The sequence below is a fragment of the Pinus tabuliformis genome, chromosome 6, assembly GCF_031772625.1.
Source record: "Pinus tabuliformis cultivar Carrire ecotype Pingquan chromosome 6, CPIR1, whole genome shotgun sequence".
NCBI lineage: Eukaryota > Viridiplantae > Streptophyta > Pinopsida > Pinales > Pinaceae > Pinus > Pinus tabuliformis.
In genome coordinates this window covers 1128177065-1128199925 of record NC_142292.1, presented here as the reverse complement: position 1 = coordinate 1128199925, position 22861 = coordinate 1128177065, and the positions used below count along the sequence as shown (strand labels likewise).

The 22861-nt window shown below is 39.4% G+C and overlaps 1 protein-coding gene across 4 annotated transcripts in view; it reads left to right on the top strand.

Moving 5' to 3' along the window:
• The window catches only part of LOC149262857 (uncharacterized), a 292938-nt gene that overhangs the window by 104233 nt on the left and 165844 nt on the right, over window positions 1-22861 (top strand). For all 4 annotated transcript variants that reach the window (XM_089425323.1, XM_089425317.1, XM_089425315.1 and 1 more), the window contains 2 exons: window positions 5482-5568; window positions 5711-5783. In XM_089425323.1, the coding sequence (XP_089281449.1) occupies window positions 5482-5568; window positions 5711-5783 (160 nt within the window). The remainder of the gene's footprint in view (window positions 1-5481; window positions 5569-5710; window positions 5784-22861) is intronic.

Here is a 22861-nt window from a genome sequence, read left to right as displayed (position 1 = left end):
TGGCAGTTGGACGGGCAACAACCAGTGTTGATAATATCGGTATCGGGAAAATATCGGCGAGGGTCTAGAAAATATCTTATCAACAATATCGGCGAAAATATCGGCAAGCATAAAAAATGCATAATATATATATATATATATATATATATATATATATATATATATATATATTTGTTCAGATTTTTAAACATATAAAGCAATAACAACATGAAATAAACACATTGGCACATAAATATGAAGAAAACACTGATATATATGATGTCAAATAGAAATGATACATCAAAAGCGATACCAAATCCTGCTGATCCCTGATAATTGTCCATAAAAGTATCTCATCATCATGAGTTATATGTAGCATAACAAATAAAACTAGTAGCTATCTATTTGAAATCACTGCCCTCTCCCCCTTTTAAGGGAAAACATGATGGGCTGTTTGCCAGGCCTGCCCTTAGTAGTAGAAGGCACTGACCCTGCCTCTGCACCTAATGTCAAATAATGAGTGCTAGGTATGGGGCTATGCCCTCCTATATCTATAGTAGATGGTGTTGATGCTGATGCTCCCGCAGTGTCCTACTCCTCCTCCTCCTGCTCCTCTGAGTGCTGTTGCTCCTCCGACTCTGAGTCCTCCTCTTGCTGCCCATGTTCTAATGGATCATCTGCCATTGGCTCTAACCATGAAGGTGACTCCTCCAAGATGGGCTCCTCAGACTCCACCCTCCACGGAGACAATACATCAATATTGTCTAAGGAAATGGAATCTGGATCCATTGGTGATTCTATTTGCCTCACTCGAAGTCGGATGTTGTAATGCACATACACCAAATCGTTGAGGCGTGCGAACTCCAACCTGTAAGAGTGTCAAAAAAAGTAACGAGTCTTGACTCTTGACTCTTGACACTTGAAGGTCATAAATTAAAAATTAAAAATTACAATAAGTGTAATTGCTCAACTGAAGGCTTGAGCTCAAAGTTATACCTGTTGCGCTTTTTTGCGTGTATTTTCTAAAATACACTCCAATTGCGCTCAGACCCTGAAGAGCTACATGTTTGACTCAAGATTCGTATGGCCAATTTCTGCAAATTTGGTGCCCTTGCACCATAGCTTCGCCACCAAATATCTACAACAAAATAATGAAATAAAAAATTCAAAAACTTAAAACATAATTAAACTTTCAAATAAAAGTTACATAATTGAATTTAAAAAAAATAGAATTATAAGTAAGGAATTTCTAAATTGAAAATTCTAATTTCTAATGAGTGATGACTTGTCACTTACGTGGCATGAAGAGGGTCCTTTCCCTAATAGCATCATCAAAGCCAAATAGTCCAACGCAATCTCGATAAGACTGTATCTCGCGATTGATTTTGCTACGAAGCTCAGGATCAGGTACCATCCTCTGAATACAGGAATGGAGCCCTTCCATCACCTCGCCATCAAAATCAAAGCTGCATTTGTATGAAAATGCCGGGTTGAGGAAGAGTGCTGCTGCATGAATGGGTTGATGAAGCATCCCTGTCCACCGACTATCAATCACATCCCATAACATCATCTGCCTATCAAGGCCAACAGAACCCTTGTCTGCATAATAAGAACAAATGGCCTCCTTGGCCCTATCCATGCCCTCATACAAATAAGCCATTGCAGGCTTCTCCCCATCCACCAATCTGAGAACCTTTACTATAGGTTCACTAACTGCACATGCTTCTTCTACTCCATGCCAAAATGTCTCAGAGTACACCATTTTCGCAATGGCTTTCCCGTCCTGTTTCCTGTTGTATCTACAATTACGTCAATCATCAGACACAAACATTTGCTTCAACTCAAACTGACATCGAAGCAAAGATTGAAGAGTAATAAAGTTTTGGCAAAATGTGTGATGGCAGGACGCCACAACTCCTTGTTTCTAGTGAACCTCCTCATGAGGCTAAGAACAAAAGCATGGTTATAAATAAACTTGGGGATGCTCCTAGCCGTATCAACCGCCTCCTTGATAAAGAGAGTTTTCCCATATCCTCAAGCAACAAATCGAGACAATGTGCTGCACACGAAGTCCAGAACAATGTGGGGTGCCTCTCCATAAGCATCTTGTCGGCAGACACATAATTCGCTGCATTGTGTGTTATGACTTGCACCACATTCTACACACCAATCTCCCGAATGAACCCATCTAACAACTCACATATCGTTGCTGCATCTTTGATATGTTCTGATGCATCCAACGATTTAATAAACATGGTACCTTTAGGACAATGTACCAAGAAATTTAGAAGGGTCCTACCCTTCCTATCTGTTCAACCATCAGACATCACTGTGCATCCAGTAACTTCCCATGTCTTTTTCAACTCCGCCAATCTAGAGTTGATGTCCTGCTTTTCTGCTTGAAGAATTGGCCCCCGCAACTCCTCATATGTGGCACTTTTGTACCCTGGGCCCACAACAACAATAGCATCACACATTGGCTGCCAAAATGGATTGGTTTTGGTAATGCTGAGAGGCAAGTCGCTCCAGAAAATACACCTCCCCATGACTCTATCTGCTTCTTGCTTCTCCTTTTTTTTAACAAGCGATTTTATGCCAGGTTGTGCTCCAGGTCCTGTTCGTGGAACAAAAAATGATGACCTCGCAGTCGCACTAGCAGTAGCAGGTGATGATGTGCCAGCTGTGGAGCCCCTCCCACTACCCTCAACATCAAAATCAGGAGAAGATATCCCGAAAGATCTACCTGCACGTTCAACTTTGTTTCTTTCTACCTCTTCCTTCTTTCTGTCTTTTTCATCAATTGCCTCAAGAGCTTTTTGTATAAGCTCCGGACTAGAAACTGTACAAATCCCAACATCATGTCCACTGAGTCTAGCAAGATGGTATTTCAGTTGTGTAACCCCACCTGTCATCTTGGTCCCACACAATTTGCATGTAAGATATGCACGATTTGTGCCACCATCAGGGATCCCATACTCCCAAAATGGGTCCAAGGCTTTCGACATATTTGTATTTTGTAGTGGGCTAACTCAAACCTAGGGCACTAAAAAAAATTTGGAATTAGTAACTTAATAAGTAATACTAATAACCACATCATTTTACAAAACAATTTTTTTGCTACATTATTTGCAATTTTGCAATGTGAATTGAAAATTGAAAATTCATAAATTCATTTGAAATTTCATAAATTCATATATAGAATTTACTTTTAGAAATAGGCAAATGGTAAACCTACCTCACTGTTCACAACTTAGAAACTAATTTCTAAGTTGAAGAAATTTTATAGAGATGAACCTCTAATGTATAATAAAATTAATAAATAGCCTCTGCAGCTATGAACTCAAAAAAAATGGAGTTTGCTCTCCAAATATGGAGAAAACTTGAAAACTTAAAAACTTAAAACCCTTGCATTTGCTCATGGGCATGAAAATCTTTTCAAATGGAAAAAAATATCAACCAAAATGATTGTAGCCAAATAGGCAAGCAAGAACAATCCTAAAACTAACAAAAAATTCATTAAAATAGGGGTTTATTTGAACATACCTATTAATGGAAGAAATGAAATTGTCTCGCTGTTCTTGAAGCTTAGATCAATGAAATCTTCGTTGTTGGTGGCGATAATAGCTATGGAACGCTCAAACCTTCCTTGGCAGCAAGCACATAGCTCTCTCCTTCCTTCTCCAACAATCAGAAATGAAAATGATTCATAAAAAACCAAAATCCGAATTTTATAACCTGCGCGGTGATTTTCTACCGTCTCTCGGCAATAAATTAGGTCGTTTCACGATATTTTATCGCGATATTTATGAATATCGCCAAAATATTATCAACACTGGCAGCAGCAAAGTGTCCGGGAATTTTAACGTATGCACAGGAGCAGTGTGGGGCGTGAGTGAATGTGGGGGACAAGGAAATTGATGTACAGTGAATCGAGAAGACGAGTGAGCCTAGTATGATAGGCACAATGAGTTGTGCAGCTATCTGCCGAGAAAAGAACCCGCTCTGATACCAATGAAGTGAAAACTTCTTGATAAACAGAAATATATATATATATATATATATATATATATATAAATATTTTATTAATAAATGAATTGACAGTTGACAGATGATGATGTTTACAATGGGGTTCCTGGCTTATATATCGCCATGGGCACCCTTTGGGGAAAGGGCATGATCTTATGATCGTGCCCTTTCGTCTAATTTAACCTAAAATTAAATAAGAAACCTAGAATTAAATACTAACTAATTTTTTACATAACAGACAAATACCGAACCTAGTTGCACATTTTTTGAACAGTTTGAAGTATCTCACTTGGACAATGAGGACCTTAAAGATTTGTAGGAAGTGCTCAAATAGAAAGAAAATTTGGGAATGACAAAACTATTTGGTCTAAAATCCAAAAAACCCGTGTATCTCATGAATGTCACTCCTGGTAGCTATGTTAGTAAAAAGGTGTCTCCAGCATGTGATGCAAGCTATACAAGTTACAAAACAGCACAAAACCAAGCAATATGGAGGTGTGAGGAGTGAGATGCATTTTGTGGCTGAACAATGGTGCTTGAAAATGACATGAAGGGTTTGAGGAAACAAATAAATTTTTGTATGGTTTAAATAAAGTTTTCTATATTTATCCTATAAGCAGTTCATAGGCATTAGTGTATTTCTTTTTCACACTCACCCTAGAAACAGTCTAAAGACATTAGTGTTTTCTATGTTAAATTGGTCAAGTTGGAATTGCCAAATTAAAAGAGGGTGGTATTGCTTAAAATTTAGAAGTTTTTGATTTTCAGATAATTGGAGTACAAGATAGAATGTGATTGGCTGGTTGAAAGTGTCTCCATGATGTGATTTTTTTGAGGATCTTTTTTGAAGATAAAAATCAAGTTTGAAAGTGAAGACATTGAACTTATTGTTTTCTTCTTGTAAAAGCCTTTCAAGTTCCAAGGCATTATTGGTGATTGATTTATTGCGTTGTGAGGAAAATACTGATTAAAATTGAATGTATTAAAATTTAAAAGGTTACATGTGGACATAGAGTGTGTGATTGTAAAGTCACAGAGCAATTATTCTATCTAAGTGATGTATCCTGCAGCAAGTTTTAGAGAAAGTGTCCTTGCACTAGAAAGCAGAATTGCAGAAGTAATTATCATAAAACACTATTAAATACCTATATATTTATGTATTTTGCATGCAGTTCTTAGTATTGTATTATTGGTATTAGTGCTCAATTGTGTGTTTTCTGCAATTAATTTTGCATTCCTGGCCATGTCTTTGAATATGTATATGCATTATAATATTAAAAATCTATACCAAAATACGTTTGCATGGAAAGCTTCTGAGACCACATGGTTCCTTGGATTTTCTGGGAAGGACATCCCTGCCATCCCACTCCCTGCTCTTGTTCCCTCTTTGCTCTGGCCGTTGGGCAACATAAGCCTGTACATAGTAGCTTAAAGTTTGCATGTTATGTGACAAACCTCACATGAAATATGTTGCAGGATAATGGTTACCAGTTGCTGTTCCTTAGTGCTCGTGCAATTGCTCAGGCATATCTTACAAGGCAGTTCCTTGTCAATGTTAAGCAGGTAGCTTTGGAGACCTGTTAAAATTTCAATTTCAAATTTTAATTCTAATGTTCATACCTTCTTGATTTTCTGGTAGAGTTCAGCCACGGTTACAATTGTTGGATATCTCGTTCATGTCCTTCTACATGCATTCATGTTGCAGGATGGAAAGGCCTTACCTGATGGTCCTGTTGTGATCTCTCCAGATGGATTATTCCCATCCCTGTATCGAGAAGGTTAGCAACTTCATATTTGTAGATATCTTTCCATGGTTGACTTGTATCATGTTGCTCTAAAAGATGTTTCATATAATAAAGGCGCGCATCATGACAAATGTCTTGGGTTGTTTCAATTCTGGATATGAAAATTGGGCCAATAGGGTACTCTGAACTTATATTTGCTTGCAATGTAAGTTTATAAACATATTGGGATTCAAACAATGTATTCATTCAGTGATCGGTGAACATTTGTAAATATTAGAGGATTCAAGATATTAATACTTTTAAATGCTTAATATCCCTTATCAGGTTTCATCTATTATTTAATTCAACTGAGAACCCCCAATGGCACTAGGATGGAGGCCCATGCTCACGTACATGAGTCCATCTCAACTTATTAATTACAAAATAAGATGTTCAAAGCAGCACCCTCTTGAGAAGCGAGGCTATTCTCATAAAATGGTTGGAAAATTTTTTGGTTCATTTTTGTAATCATTTTGTAAAGAAAAGTTATCTTACCTGCCATTTCAACTTCCAAATGTCAAGTCATCATTTGGATCATCAATCACATATAAAGCAGCACCCTCTTGAGAAGCAAGGCTATTCTCATAAAATGGTTGGATAAGGTTTTGGTTGATTTTTGCAATCATTGTGTAAAGAAAACTTACCTTATCTTCCATTTCCACTTTCAGATGTTAAGTCATCATGTGGATCATCAATCACATGCATGAACCTTTCAATTTTGTTTTGGAAGTGCTTCCATAATACACCATGAGGGGCTGCTCCTCATAGCATGGACTTCCTTCAGGTTAGATGTCAAGTCTGAGGGGTGTCTATTCTATTAAATTCGCCTAGGACTTGCACCTGGCCTCAAGCTTTCTAACATGCCATTTGGGTAGGACAGACCACAGTAAGAGTGGAGCCCTGAGGAATGGCTAAAGTTAATGATTCACCTTTGAGTGGTGACATGAGTAGTTTCTTCTTTAGTCTGGGAATGATTAAGGTGTCTGTAGCGGATTCAAAACAAAGCAAGAGATACAATTAAATGCTTAATATCCCTTGTCAGGTTTCATCTATTATTTACTTCCACCGAGGACCCCCACAGGCACTTGTTGAAGTTTATAGTCTAACAGTTAAAAACCCTCCATGTACTTTCTGATTTATTCCTTCCTACTTGTTCTGACTAATTAACAAGTTATTTACCATGTAAATACTAAAAATAAACACAAGTACATGTTCCACACATTACAGATCATCAATTGAAGGAAACAGAAACAAGCACACAAATGACACCGTTATTTTTGGACTAATGTCCCTGGAAAAACCCAATGCAGGAAAACTAGTGCAGCTGTCTGAGGGTTTGATTTATTTAGCAGTTTCAGAATACAATCTGGGTGCCAAATCTGGCTCACCCAACAGAGAAAAATCTCAGATGCTCCGGTTGAAACCCAATATAAACACTCCGGCAACTCCTCAGCTCCAACTTGCCCCACAAAAAACCCTAGCGTCAGCCTCTAGGGACTGCATCAACCTCTTCTGCCCTTTGCATCAGCGCTCCCGGCATATTCGTTAGTTCCGACAGTTCTCGTTAGTTCCGACTGTTCCCGGCAGTTCCGGTGTTTGCCCTCTATGTTAGCTTTCCCGGTAGTTTCGGCTGTTCCTGATAGTTCTGACTTTTGCCCTCTACGTCAGCTTTCCCGACAGTTCCCGGCAATTCCGGCTTCTGCCCTCTGCGTCAGCTTTCTCGACAATTTCGACTTCTGCCCTTTGCGTCAGTTAGTGTTACTTGGGAGTGGGAGCGAAAACGGGTGCGGGAGCTACATTTTCAGAAGCTCCCAGTTTGGGAGCGAATCCCAGAGCGTTTTTAATATAACATATATATTTTTTATATTTTGATACATATATGTCAACAAAAACATGTAGAATGATGAATTAGATATAAAAAACATAAATTGAACCATATAACAACAATCATCTAGAAGTTATAATCTTCATCAACCATGTCCACAAGTTAGTAACATAGTAAATACAACATATTTAGTCTCATGATTCATCAATCTTAAAGTTTCAAGCTTTCAAAATTCAATATATAACATTTATCATCATTGATCACCAAAGTTGTACTTGTAAGCTAAGTGTAACCATTACAACAAATAATATCTAACATGAAATGAAATGAGACAACTTTCAACTTTCATGAAGCATCATATTTATAATTCATTACTAATGAGTTATAATTTGCCAACTTCAAACTTAAACTGTCATATATTGTTTAGAAAAATATCATAATAAATATGAAAGAGTCAATAGTTATAAAAACTACTAGAAACTAGAAAAGACAAGTAAATCTATTATCTATTGCTTATGCTTAGGCCTCTTGCCACCACGAGAAATGTCTAATTTTTTAGTCTTGTTGGCAAATCAGGATCTTTGTCATTAATGTCATCCTCTAAGCATTAATATCCAGAGGTGTCTTTGTCATTACCTCTGTATCTGTATAGGGATATTTGTCATTAATATCACCCTTTAAGCTACATAAGATAGAAAAAGCATAGCATGTCAAGTCAAGATTTTGTTTGAGTGATGCGTACATTTTTAGGAGGGTCATGATAGAGGAGTTTGACAACCAATGTCATTAACATCAAGGTACATAGAGGGATTGGTGCTCTTGGTTAAATATGAGTTCCATACCCTAATACATGACAAAATTCAACGGAAACATTGCAACCCTGAAGTCCTGAAAAATTGACAAGTCTGTTGGATTTTGAATGAAATGTAAAAATTTCTCTTTTCCCACCCCGGTTTTCAGTTTCACCTTATTTCTCTCATATAGTTAAATGCCCTTTCCCATATCCATACATTCAACAACTGAAAAAAAATAAATTTTGCTGAAAACACAAATTCTGGAAATTTTACAGAATGCTGGAAAATGCAGAAATAAAAAATCAGCAGGTACAAACAACCATTTAACACATTTAAACACAATGATTTTTGGTCAAGGTGACCCTGGAAAAACCCCCTACAACTCTTGGGGAAACCAGTTCGAGAGCTCTTTCTTATTTTTGGAAAATGCTTTTTACAGTGACAAATATTCAACAAAAAAATCAGCAAGCAAATTTTACAACTTATCTCGTTTTCCATGCCTCACAGCCAACTAGAAAAACTAGCAACAACAAAACAGAACAGCAATAAATGCTGTACGACCTCCTCGATTTTCGTGCCAAATTTGTTGTACGGCCTCCTCGATTTTTGTGCCCAACTATTGTGCGGTTTTCCTAGAAGATCGTGCCCAACTTGCTGTATGGTTTTCCTAGAAAATCGTGCCCAACTGCTTTACGACCTCCACAAATAAACTGCTGTACGGATTTCTAGAAAATCATGTCAAATATCTGCCTTTCACTGTGTGCTCACTCAGCTGTATGGATTTGCTAAACCGCTGCCTTGGAATGTGTGCCAAGCTGCTGCCTCCTTCTCCTCCCTGTCCAGAAATCTCCTTTGCTCTCTTGCTCTCTCTCTCTCAATCTGCTCATGAAAGAAAATGAATGACCTTTTCCTCCCTTAATCCAACCCTAAGTGACTTTTGGTTGATCCCTAAATCCAATGGCTGAAATATATTGAGATCTAGGGCTGAGATTAAATGCTCATTTAAATCTCACTTTTTATTTTTTAATTCACCCCACTTTAATAAAGACCCTCTTAGTCATTTATTTCCAAAGTCACTTTTCCTTTCTAATTTTACTTTGACTTTATTAAAGTCACTTTAAAATTAGACTTTAGTAACTTTATCACTTAAAGTCACTTTTAAATTAGATTTGACTTTATAAAAAATATAAATTCACTTTAGGAGAAAAACTAAATTCTTTTGGACACTTTTCCCTAGGCCAAAGATCAAAGCTTTAGGGAACCACCTGTCCTTCGGTACCAAATTTCAACATGAAATCTAAAATTCTACTTTCTCCATATGAAATCCAATGAGCTCGGAACCACTCTTAAACATCCTGAGTCATTTCATGGTAACATTAAAAATTTAAGTAAAAAGATCAAAATGAAGGTTAAGCAGAATGTCACTTTTACTTTAAGAATTTAACATTACCATGAATCACATATCAATACTAGAGCCATAGACTTGATCATTAAGTTGCCCCACTCAAAATTTATTTGTTTCTTTGAAAAAAAATTGCATTTGGAACATCATTACAAAAAAGGCAAAACGCTCCCGAAAAGGCAGGGAGCGTTTTTTAGGGAGTTTATTCCTAACCCGCTCCCGCTCAGAGCGCGGATTGCGAGCGGGATCGGGGGGGGGCGAGGCGCTCCCCCGCAACATTGGCGTCAACTTTCCTGGCTGTTCCTGACAGTTCTGGCTTCTGCCCTGCAACCCCTCTCATCATATTACCCATAGCATTGCCATTGCTAAATACTGCATTGCAACTCAGTTACTGAGAAGTAAGTAACTGATCTCCCGACTCTGACATCTCTGTCAGGCTAGAGACACTCCCGATGCTGAAGCTCCCTTTGTCGCTTACAAGTGCTCCCTCTCTGACCTCTGCTGCTACAACTCCCTGCATCTACCATCGTTGCACACGTTTCTGTGCCATCCTGCACTGGTGCAACACTCTTGTGCCTCTTGCACTGTTGTAGCCTGCTAGCTTCGCACTATCCTAGGAATCCTGCATTGTAGCTCTCTCTGCCGCTCCATCCTCATCCGTCTCTACCGACATCCGCTAGTCCTGGTACTCCTCTTTGGGGCTCCCGTAGCCAGGTATAATCCAAGAGGTTGGGTACCTCGAGGATCCTGCCCCTCATCTTCTGTAGTCCCCTTGACTACAACTCGATGTCTCCCCACTTTCGCTCAAGTGGTGTGTGTGCACTCATGGCACAGTTATCGTCTGTCTCCACTTCCTTCTATGCCCTTGCTGGCGCTGCCTTGGTCTCAGAAGCTTCTCCCTTGCTCTTCTTTCTTGGACATTGGGTCGCATAATGACCCAACTCCCCATAGTGGAAGCATTTGACATTGGAGAGGTCCTTCTTCTTCCGCTTTTCTTGCTTACCCTCAGATGCTAGGGCAACATCCACCTCCTCCTCCTTGATTCTAATCCTCTTGTTGCTGCTCCTTGTCTTGGTCACCCTCCTGATCTCTTCTTGGCGAAGAGCCGCCCACATTTCCTCCCAATCTGGAAGGGTCGCCCTGCCCAGTATGCTCTGGACAAACACCTCCCGATCTTTTGAGACTGCATTCAGGGCTATTCTCACCATCAACTCTGGATCTGGTGTGGCCCCTATGGAAGTCAGCCGATCTCGGATCTCCTTCAATCGACTGAGGAAGGTGTCGATCTGTTCTCCCTTCCGCATCTGGTATGACTGCAATTGATTTTCTAGGAGCATCTTCCTTTGCACGAAAGTATGCTGATACAACTTGGTCAGGGCCTCCCACATCTCCCGTGTTGTATTCTTCTCGGCAATATGTGGTACTGTATGATCCTTGACTCCGTCAAGAATGATACTCTTGGCCCTCGCCATTGCTTCCTCATACCTGTCATTGTTAGCTGGGTCAACTGGGACTGCTATCGTCTTCAAGGCGAAGTGCTTGACATGATTTCTGTCAAGTACGGATAAGATTTTGGCCTTCCAGACTACGAAGTTTGAGGCTCCGTCCAGTTTGTCTTGGTCTCTTACATCGTCTAGTGCCATTCCGCTGCTCTTCTAATTCCCTCCTGGAAGTTCTCGATGTGACTCCTTCCGAGCCTCGATTTCCCTCCTGGAAATACTTCAGCCGATGTCAAGATGCCCCCTACTCTGATTGTTTGTGCAACAACACCACTGATCTGGATTTCTCGGCTAGAAATCCTCGGTAGCAACTCCCTCCTTCTTGGCCTTGCCATGTTAGGTACTATTTTGACAACAGTACGCCACTAGCTCCACTCTGCAACTTATCCACAACCTCCTAAACCCCAGCAACCCGAAGGTGAGAGCTCCTAGGCTCTGCGCAGTCCCAACACTGATAAAATAGCTCCCTAAGCCAACTGCGTCGGCCCTCTTGGCCTCTGTGTGGCTCTGCGTGAGCCTGTCTTTGCCTATCTCAGCCTCTTCTTGGCCCGAACTTGATGATGCAGGCACTGCATCATCCCTTCCTTGCTATTTTGCTGCTAGGAACAACTTCTGTCACTCGGGACAACTGTTTTCTGCTGCTGCTACTCTGCTCGGCTGATGTCCTCAGTTCTCCTGTGATTTGCAACCACGCTCTGATACCAATGTGAAGTTTCTAAGTCTAACACTTAGAAAACCTTTATGTACTTTCTGATTTATTCCTTCCTACTTGTTCTGATTAATTAACAAGTTATTTACCATGTAAATATTGAAAATAAACACAAGTACATGCTCAACACATTACAAATCATCAACTGAAGGAAACAGAAACAAGAACACAAATGACACCGTTATGTTTGGACTAATGTCCGCGGAAAAACCCAATGCGGGAAAACTGATGCATCTATCTGAGGGTTTGATTTATTAAGCAGTTTCAAAATGCAATTTGGGTGCCAAATCCGGCTCACCCAACAGAGAAAAGTCTCGACAGTAATACCTCTCCTTCGGAGACAGATGCTTCGGCTGAAACCCCGAATAAACACTCCGGTAACTCCTCAACTCCAATCTGCCCCACGAAAACCCCAGCGTCAGCCTCTTTTGCCCTCTGCGTCAGCCTTCCCATTTAGTATCCTTTCTCAGAAAATAATTTTCCCATTGAAACACTGAATCTCTTTCTTGTTCCTGGGGAAGTCTAGTTGTTGAATGGCCTCCACTCTTGCAGGATCAATGCCAATGCCATCTTTAGAGATGATGTGTCCTAGTAGCTTACCTTCTTCCATGGCGAACAAACTCTTTTTTGGGTTAAGTGAGATGCCAAATTTTCTGCATTTCTGAAAAACAATTCTTAAACGATGCAAATGATCTTCATCAGATTTTGAAAACACTGTAAGATCATCTAGCTAGATAACCATAAATACATATTTTTCATTTGCAAAAGCTTTGTCCATAGCCCGCTGAAAAGTAGCTCCTGCATTTTTCAACCGAAAAGGCATCTTGGCATACATGAATGTACCCCTAACCCTAATTTCCCTTCTTGAATTATCTTAGATATTAATGGTTGAGATTATTTCTAAGTCACTTAAATAATTAAATTATTTATCCTTAGAAAATGACTTAACAGTCCACAATAATTAATTGACTTTAATTATTGTACTTTTCCTAAGTTAGACTTATGAAAGAAGACATAAATCACTCACTCCACCAAGCAAGCATGTAGAAGAGGCAAATAATGTCTTCCACATGCTAAGAAACCAAGTACATGTAGAAGACCTTCTGAAGCTACCACTTGCATCAACATTCACTCCCTAGCAAGGAAGGGATTCTACCTATGTTGTCAGGAAACGTGGGTGCGGGGACAGGGATGGGGACGGGGACGACATTTTTGGAAACAGGGTGCGTGGGTTCGTTGGGTAATATAATAATATTAAATTTTAATAATTAAATTTTATAAATTATAAATTTATAATTAATAATATATATGAAATTTGAATTTGTATATTTTTTCAACTTTAAACAAGAAAACTTTAATGATAATCATTTAAACATGCACATCATTGAACATTCAACATTGACATTGATATTTCAAAATTTATCACCAGAAAACTGTTCTTTTGAATCTTTTCTGTGTAACCATGACACTGTGACAGCTATGTGAGAGAGCTCAAGGCTACTACTAAAACTGAAAATTCAAAATACATACTAGGATAAATGCTAGACTCAGCTATTTTGGTGAAACTTGGGACAAATTTTGTCACACACAGGCTTTAAAATAACTATGCAGCTTAGGTTCATTTGCAAGGATGCCTATCAATGAATCAGGCTGTGGTCGTACAAACCCTTCCTCCTACACAGCTAAGGAGTGTTAGCATTTCTACCTCCTGCTCTAATTTCAAGACAACTTCTATCCTTATTGAAATTGCTCATTTTGGCTGGAGCTTGAGCTTGTAACTTTGCTTTGAATGTTTAGTTTCTCCCATATAAAAACACAATTTTTTCATAGGAGATTCTTCTCAACCTGATAGTGGTCTAGAATTTTCTTGATGTCTAATCATCCACCTGCCCCATGCATGGTGTGTTCTGTGGTAAAGCAATCCCAAAAACAGTGGCAGCCTTACCCTTCCAAAAAACACGCTTATCAGTCTTTGTTTCCCAATAAAATGCACAGCAGCCATCTGATGGCTTGAGGAATAGTTTGTCTTTGAGTGCGAAGCTCTGCCTGAATATTAATTATATAAACATAAAACATCTTCGCAATTTTTAGAGATTACTTGGTGTACAAGTCTGTAGAGACCATATATGATTTAGGCATATTTTCCTAGTTTTAATCTTAACATGATGTTATCAGAATGCTTTGAGAAATTGGCAGATTTTGATACTTAATTTAGCCATTGTCCAAAATAGCCCTTCGCCATTTAACAGCATCAGCTGATTACAGCTTATGGCTGGTCTCAATCCTACTTTCTATTTGACCGAAAATGTCTGAACCTGTATGTGTGCATTTACAGTTTATAATTTGATGGTTATTTGGCTCGGGAATGAATGTTTCATTCCAAATTGATTTACAAGAATTCTTAAAAAACAAGACTTGTAAAAAACTTAAAAAACTGGGTGTGGGTACCCGTGCAACACAGGTTTTGATGGTAAGGACCGTGGAAGAATGTTTCATTCCAAATTGATTTACAAGAATTGATTTAGGGTTTTTTAGGTTTTGTTCTAAGTTTTACCTTTGTTATAAGTTATTTTTTAAATTTCAATAAAAAAAATTATTTGAAAATTAAATTTTTAATATAGTTTTTCTATGAAGAACCCAAAGAACCCAAAGAACCCAACCCGAAGAACCCGAAGAACCCAAGAACCCAAGAACCTGTTAAAGGAAAAGAACCCAATTTTTTTTTGAAGAACCCGGTTCTTCATGGAAGAACCCGGTTCTTTTGGGTTTGTCTGGGAAGAACCCGTACCCGAATCCGGTACTTGGGTGCGGGAACCCGAGACGGGTTCGAGAACCCCACCCCCGGGTGCGGGTACCCATGCAACACAGGATTCTACACCACTTATAGCTTATCTTGGTACTTCACAAACTTCCCTTTCACTAGAGGCTTAGCAAGAACATCTGCAACCAGCTCCTTTGTATAAATGTACTGCAATCTCACAACACTTCTATGGACCTTGTCTCTGATGAAGTGATATTTGATCTCGATGTGCTTGGACCGATCATGAAATACATGATTCTTAGAGAGCTTAATGCAACTCGATTATCATAGTGGATCAACGTTGGCCCCATTTGCAGATGAAATAGTCCTGCAAGCATCTTGTGAAGTCACATTGCCTCACAACTCACCATACTTGCTGCCATGTACCTTGCCTCTATTGAACTAAGTGTCACTGACTGCTCCTTCCTGTTGAACCATGAGATCATGGCTAATCCCAAGCTAAAACAACAATCAAATGTGTACTTTTTGTCTACTACACTTCTTGCCCAATCAAAATGTGTACCCCTGCAACTCCACTTTTCTAGTTTTGACATATCTTAGTCCAATATCTACCATACCTCCTAGGTACCTTAGCACATGCTTTGATGCCACCCAATGAACCCGTGTCGGCTCCACCATAAATTGGCCGAGAGTGTTCATAACAAAACGCATATCTGGCCTATACATAAGAGATCCATTAACTCACCTTCAAAAGAACTTAACTTGTTCAGGTTAGTTATCATTGGTGTAGACATAGGCCTGCAATCCTCCATCTTGAACCTCCTCAAGGTCTCAAGTGCATACTTTCCCTATCCAAGGAAAATCTCTCTTGGTTGCTGGCATAGTTTGAATCCTAATAAGTTGTGCATCAAGCCGATGTCCTTCATGTCGAACTCGGAGGCAAGATCCTCCTTACATATTCCTATGAGCTTCTCCCATCTTGTCAAGAAGAGATCGTCCACATAAAAGACCAAGATGAGCGACTCACCTTCAACAAGTGCCTAGTCCAAGTTGGGATCCTCACTCTTGGTGAAGCCCAAACCAAGAAGGTATCCATCAATCCTGGCATACCAAGTGCGCGAAGCTTTCAACCCATAAAGGGCCTTCTTCAACTCGCATACATGGGAGTCTATCCCATACACCTCAAAGCCCTGAGGTTGCTCAATATACACCTCCTTAATCACCCTGTTGAGGAAAGCAGTGTTCACATCCATCTGATGTATCCTGCACTCCATATCTGAAACATTGGACCTAACTGCTTTATTGGATTCATATCTAGCGACAGGTGCGAATGTCTCCATGTGATCCACTGCTCCTGAGATAATCCTCTCGCCACGAACCTCGTTTTGTACTTCTCGACACTGCCATCTATTGCATGTTTGGTCTTATAGATCCATCAAGAAGTGATCATAGACTTTCCCTCTGGTCTTTGCACGATATCCCATACATCATTTCTCATGTTCGAGCTATACTCCTCTATCATGGCTCACCCATAGCCTCTTCAAAAGTGGAAGGCTCAGACTCGCTGACGCTGCTTGACAATGCCAAATAACTGGAAAATCTTGTAGGTGGTCTACGCTGCCTAAAAGTGTTGCTGGGAATAATCCCAAGGGTTAATTTTATGAGAATAATTTATCATTGTTGCAGGTTTGAAATTATTGATGCATGAGGGCCAATCTTAAAGGGTTTTACTAGGGCCGATCTCATCAGTCAGCTAGGGCCAAGCAACTGATTCTACTAGAACCAAATTTATTGCTTGTTGGTCAATTTAGCAAAGAAAAGGGCCATAATCTTATATCTAGAAACCCTAGTGCAAAAATTTCTTTTGATTAGGTGTATGGTAGTGTGATGGACATTGGTGCCAATCTGTAATAAAGTCAGTGTCCTAGGGCGCAGGAGTATTTCTCAGATTTGATTGAGCCCTCTTCCTTGCTCTGGTGCGATTAGGTGTGATGATGGTGGTCCAGTGGTAAATTTGGAGCGATCAAGTGAATAAATGGGGTGCTGTAGGTGTCTATTGATTTGGTGCAATGATAATGTTGGGCATTTTGATACCGGTGCATTGATCGTAATATGGTCCTCAATTGATTGATCTAAGCTTGGGGTCGATAATGCAATTGTTGACTAGTGCGATTGTTGGAGTTTGTAGTTGCATATATATTCAATCAAAATAGAACCTATGCACGTTGTTTGATATTTGGCTGGTTGATTTGGCAATGAATAATATTGGCGATCAAGTTGGTGTGCGCTGGAGAAGGTAAATGATCTCCATATGCAATAAGTCAATGGCACTACGAGATCACTATGCGATGGTAGAAGACTATAATTGATTTGGTCGATAGGGAAGTGTGTTGGCTTGTATAGTCCACGGGTTGTTTTGATGTGCATTAATTGTCAGATCATATGCAATGGAGTGTGAAGAGGGATGTGCATTTTTCAAACTCTTATGATGTTGTCGATCCTAGGTGTTTATGCCACCTGCAGAGAATTAGAGAAGTGCTATGCGTCCACGAAGTGACAGTGCTGCATTGGTTTCACGAAGCATTCATTGAGTTGATCACTAGAGAATGTGATTTTTACAGCTGCCAGGGTCGATGTTTCATGATTTTTGTTGAGGATTAAATCATTGGTTAATCAGGTTGAATCTATTATTTAAGAAGTCGAGACTTGGAAGGTCATATGCCCGGAAATAATCGTGAAGGCTGAAATTTTTGTGGCTAGGTGGGCTATGAGCCATGCCTCGTGGATCGAGTTGATTTGAGCCACGTAAAGCACTAAGGAGACAAGTTGTCGAGTCACGGGTGCTTGGTTGTATTTGAGGGTGTTGTTTTATTTTCTCTACGTACCTAAATCTTGGGATTTATATTTCACTGTGTCCTAGATTGATACGGAGTAGTGCGGTTTGAAGAGCACATGTTGTTATTGGTATATGCTGAATTTGGTTCAGATGTATTTCCATAATATTTGTAACCCTGTGGTCAATGGTCTGTAAAGAAAAAATGCCTGTATGGTTGAGAAAGTTGCTAGTAGTTTGTATATTGCTGCAGTTGTAAGGTGTTGAGTCTGAGTCATAATTATTGTTGAGGAGTTGTTTGGTGTGTGTAAGGCATAATCGGGAGCCTTGGCATGCTAATAATATGACCATGTATTGCTTATGAGTGAGAGATGCCATATGCTGATATGTATCATATATGCCGCCTTTAGTTGTTGTATGGATGATATTGACAAGTCTTGTTGGGTATGGTTTCAATGTTGTATACTGCCAGGATTTGTCGCATCGAAGAGGAAGATTTGCATGAAGAATAAGAAAGATGAATATTGAAAAGACCTTAGAAGACCTTAGAAGACCTCAAAGATGTCTTGAATTACTTAGAAAAAGATGGGATCAACAACAATTCAAGACATTACTTGGTTGTTCTTTGGACCAAAGAAAAAAATCAAACAACATGTTGGAGAATGCAGTAGGGCAACTATTAATTCAATTTCTCCTTAAACTTAATAATTACTTGTGAACTTTAGTTATCTTCTTATGTTTTTTTTATTAGATATTTTCATCAAACAATTGTCAAGAGCAAAAATAGTAAAGACAATGGAGACAAGAAGTAGGCTCCAATCCAGGGCAAAACCCCTCCAAGGGGAAAACCCAGAAAGAATTTATTCTGCACCATTATCAAGAGAAAAAATAGTAAAGATAATGGACACAAGAAGTAGGCTCCAAGCTAGGGAAAAACCACTCCATGGGGAAAACCTAGAAAGAATCTCTTCTCTTCTTATAGAACCTGCTTCAAATGAGAAAACCAAGACCCAAAGCCCTAGATCAATTCAGATCTGCAACTCAATCTGCAATTCTTTGGCCCTTAGCAGTACATGAAACCTAATTTGCATTGCATGTGTGAGCAAAAAGGTCCAAATTTTAGTTTCTTCCTTTGCTAGGGTCTCCTCCTTTTGCTTCTAGTCTTTTTGGCTTCAAATCTTGACCTTCTTGCAAGAAAGTTTCGGACCTGCAATTAGGTCTGCAATTTCGGCCTTGCAACAACAACAAAAACCCCAGATCCTTCTTGTGTGAGAGAAGGATGTTCACAACGATCAGATTTCAGTTTCTCCTTGAGATGTTCTCTTCTTCTAGGTCTTCTCTCCTTCTTGTCCTCCTTTGCTTGCTTTAGATCGAACTGCAGATTTGTCTCAAATGAGGTTGAGTTCCTCTTATATATAGCTTCGTCATGAGGTCGAATAGCCTCAAATTGGGCCGACTTCTTCTGGCAGGGCTGACTTGTGCTTGGAGGCTCATATGGACTTTCTAGACTCAAAATAATATCTTTTACATGTTACAACTTGCCCAATAGGGTCTTATACAAATGATAAAGACTCTCTTGACTCAAGAAAAATATTCTTTTGACTTGACAACACTAGGAGTATGAAATGCATGCTTGACCTAGATGACTAATAAAATGAAGCATGAAACCCATAATTAAAAATAATATTATTCTTGTAACGTATGATATACATATTGGCATGAGTACAATGACAATTATGAAGATTGAAAATAGTTATATTTTCCAACACTCCCTCTTAACTAGGGAGTATTCATAATTGTACAAGCAGTACAAGGATATTCCCAAACTGAAGAGTTCTCATAAGAAGTGTCGGACTGGTAAGCCATCTTTAAGCATCAACATCATGACCAACATTGTCAACATAGTAAGGCCTTAACTTGACAAGCTCTCCTTATTGTTGGAAAATCTGGAGACTTGCATATTGCAACTTATTTTCCATAACTTGATAATTACTTGTGATGCTAGATGTTCTTTAATTACTTCTTTAATTTTGTTCATCAAGTAATTACCAAAACAAGAAGATCACCAAGAGACAAAGTACATAAGATATAGGCTCCAAGCCAGGGAAAGACCCCTCCTAGGGGAGAACCCATAAAATGCTTCTCTTCTTCTTTAGAATCTACTTACAAAAGAGACTTCCAAGATCCAAAGACCTAAGCTAACAAAGCTTCCAAGCCTCAAGTCGGCCCCTAGCAAGATCTTCCTTGAGACAACTTCCAACACTTCGACACTACTACACTGCTACTGCAACTCCGACTTCTGCAACAAAATTTCGCCCCCCTGCAACTTCTATAGAAATTCGTCCTCCTACAACTGGCAGCTTCACAAACCCTAGCGAAACAAGAGAAAAAGGTTCCTTGACAAAGTTAGACTTTTGTTCCTCTTCTTCTTCCTCCCAGCTACACTTCTTCACCTTCGCTATTGCAGATCAAAATTACTTGAGATGAGGGTCCAAATGAGCTCGAGCTCCCTTGTATTTATAACCTTTCTTGAGGGTCGAATACCCCTCCTTTAGGCCGACTTGGTCTCGGGCTTATCCATGGATTTTTCTCAATAAAATAAATATTTTTCTTCATTACAATGAGTCCAAATGGGACTATGACACATGACCCATATTATTCTTTATCCTAGAAAAACCTAGAAGACCTAAAAGCATGAACAACATGCTTTTGATTCAAACTTGAGTATGAAACCTTTACTCCAAAAATAAAATATAATTTCTCTTTCTTTCTTTATAAAGAATATACAATGTCATGATTACAATGAAGACCGAACCTAGTTACAATTTTCAACACTTAAATCAAAGCATAATGTTGGGGGGCTTTACGTGAGATACACTACCTCTTCAAGGTGCATACCCCATCCGAATGTTCACCAGGTATGTCCTTTTAGGACTATTCTTATCTTGGATTCCCAATCCTCAAAGAATATCGGTCCTCTTTGACCACTCTCATCTTGGATACATGTCCAATTCTCAAAGGTTGTCGGCCAACAAAAATACTTCCTTGAGAGGGGGGGTGAATCAATATTTCTTTTCAATTGTTATTTTTACCATTTAAATCATTTATATTTAGAACACAAAATTGAACAATAGGAATAAATGCTTTTATTAATATAATCTTTACAATAAATCATGTACAATATATATATAAGATTCCAACATGTTGCCAAGCACCAACTTGGTCTTTTGTGAGGCTCCAACTTCTAGGGCACCAACCCTATCTTCTCAAGGCACCAACGTTGTGTTTAGGAGCACCAACTCCAAGGACACCAATCCTTCCAATTCTGATCCTTCCAATTCTGAGGCACCAACCCCAAGGGCTCCGACCCTATCTTGTCAAGGCACCAACCTTGGATTTAGGAGCACCAACTCCAAGGACACCAATCCTTCCAATTCTGAGGCACCAACCCTAAGGGCTCTGACCCTATCTTGTCAAGAAATGTTTTGATTGTATTATACTGCTCTCAAAATCTTCTTTACTGTGTTCTGTCAATTTACAGCTTCACTGCTACATCAATAACAACCTGTCTTCATATGAAGGAATCTTCACAATTTTTCATATTGCCCAAACAGAGTCTGCAAAGTTACCTCATGATGATTTCGAATAGCCATCATGATCTACACGAGACTTCACACAACTTCAATGTGTCTACAATGAACTGCACTAAGCTCTGCGCAAAATCAACTCTCTGTTTCAAGTATCTATTCTCACTGTCACGGCAAATGCTTAAGGAGTGATTGCGTCAGGATTAAGTGCTTTAGGAGTGATTGCGTCAGGATTAACTGCTTTAGGAGTGACTTCTTTAGAGGAGTGACTGTTGCAGCTTCATATGTGTGTTCAATTAAAAAAAACCCTGTTTATACTAAGATAATCTTCATAGATCTGCAAAGCGTCCTTTTGAACTGTTATCTGAATCACTGTAAAACACAGGCCCGAGCTTTTCAATAAATAACCCAATCAACCGACTGTTTGACCTTCGACTTCCTTCTTCTTCCGCTGGACCTTTTGGCTTCCTTATTCGCTCGCCCGACCTTCGGCTTTGTTCTTCTTCCACTAGACCTTTCGGCTTCCTTCTTAGCTCGCTCGACCTTCGGCTTCCTCTTTCGTTTGCTTGACCTTTGGCTTCCTTTTTCGTTCGCTTGAGTCTTGACCTTTGGGTTCCTTTCTTCTACTACCTCACGTTCACGAGTTGTGAACTGTCCTTCTTCTCTGTGATAGATGCCCGAGATCAATGCTTGAGGTGAAGTCTCTAACTTGTATATATACGAGTCTCATCAATACCCAAAAGACACGTTTATTGGAGGAGAGGCCGACTTATGATGTCGCATATTAAAATTATATCAGAGAGGCCCTTTTTTAATATTCATCCAATATACTTATTATTTACGGAAATCACATAAGCGTTGCTATACCCACATGGAGGTCCCACATGCCATGTCATCACCTTTAATCCCGCAATCGCAATTTCATGAGAATCAGAGTCATTCCTTTAATCCCGCAATCGCAACTTCATAAAAATCGGAGGTTTTACAAGTGTGCACATGCGCTGTCTTCCGATGGAGCGAATGCGATATTAAATGAACTGTTTTTAATGAATCCATCGGGTCCACAACTCTATCGCAATCAGAGGTTTTAACATCCTTTGGAACTTGCGATACTGCGTATGCGATATTACATTTAGTCATGTTAAATGGTGTAGTCGGGTCTGTAATACATATATCACAATCGAGGGTTTTATCGTGACATCCCTTTAAGATGTGTGATATGAAAGTTCTGATGTGGCGGATGTGATATTATATTAATTCATGTTGTAATGGTGCAGTCGGGTCCGTAATATATATTGCAATCGGGGGTTTTAACGTAACATCCCTTTAAGTCTTGTGATATGAAAGTTTCGATACGATAGATGCGATATTTCTTTAGGGCGTGTAAAATGGAGCGATCGGGTCCACACCTTATATCACAATCGGGGTTTGCGGAACTTCGACTGGCACATGGATTAAAACGACCTTAAGTCCCACAATTGACTGTGATCTAAGAGTTGAATATGAGATCAACGGCTAGGATTGAGTGTGGGACTTCAGCCACGATCAAGGAAATCCGTACTTTCCTACCCCTGCAGTCGCTAATCACTGTCGATCTAATAGATCTATCGATTTGACGAGCCAGATCTATTCCTTCGCCATTCTTCTTCTGCAAATACTTGG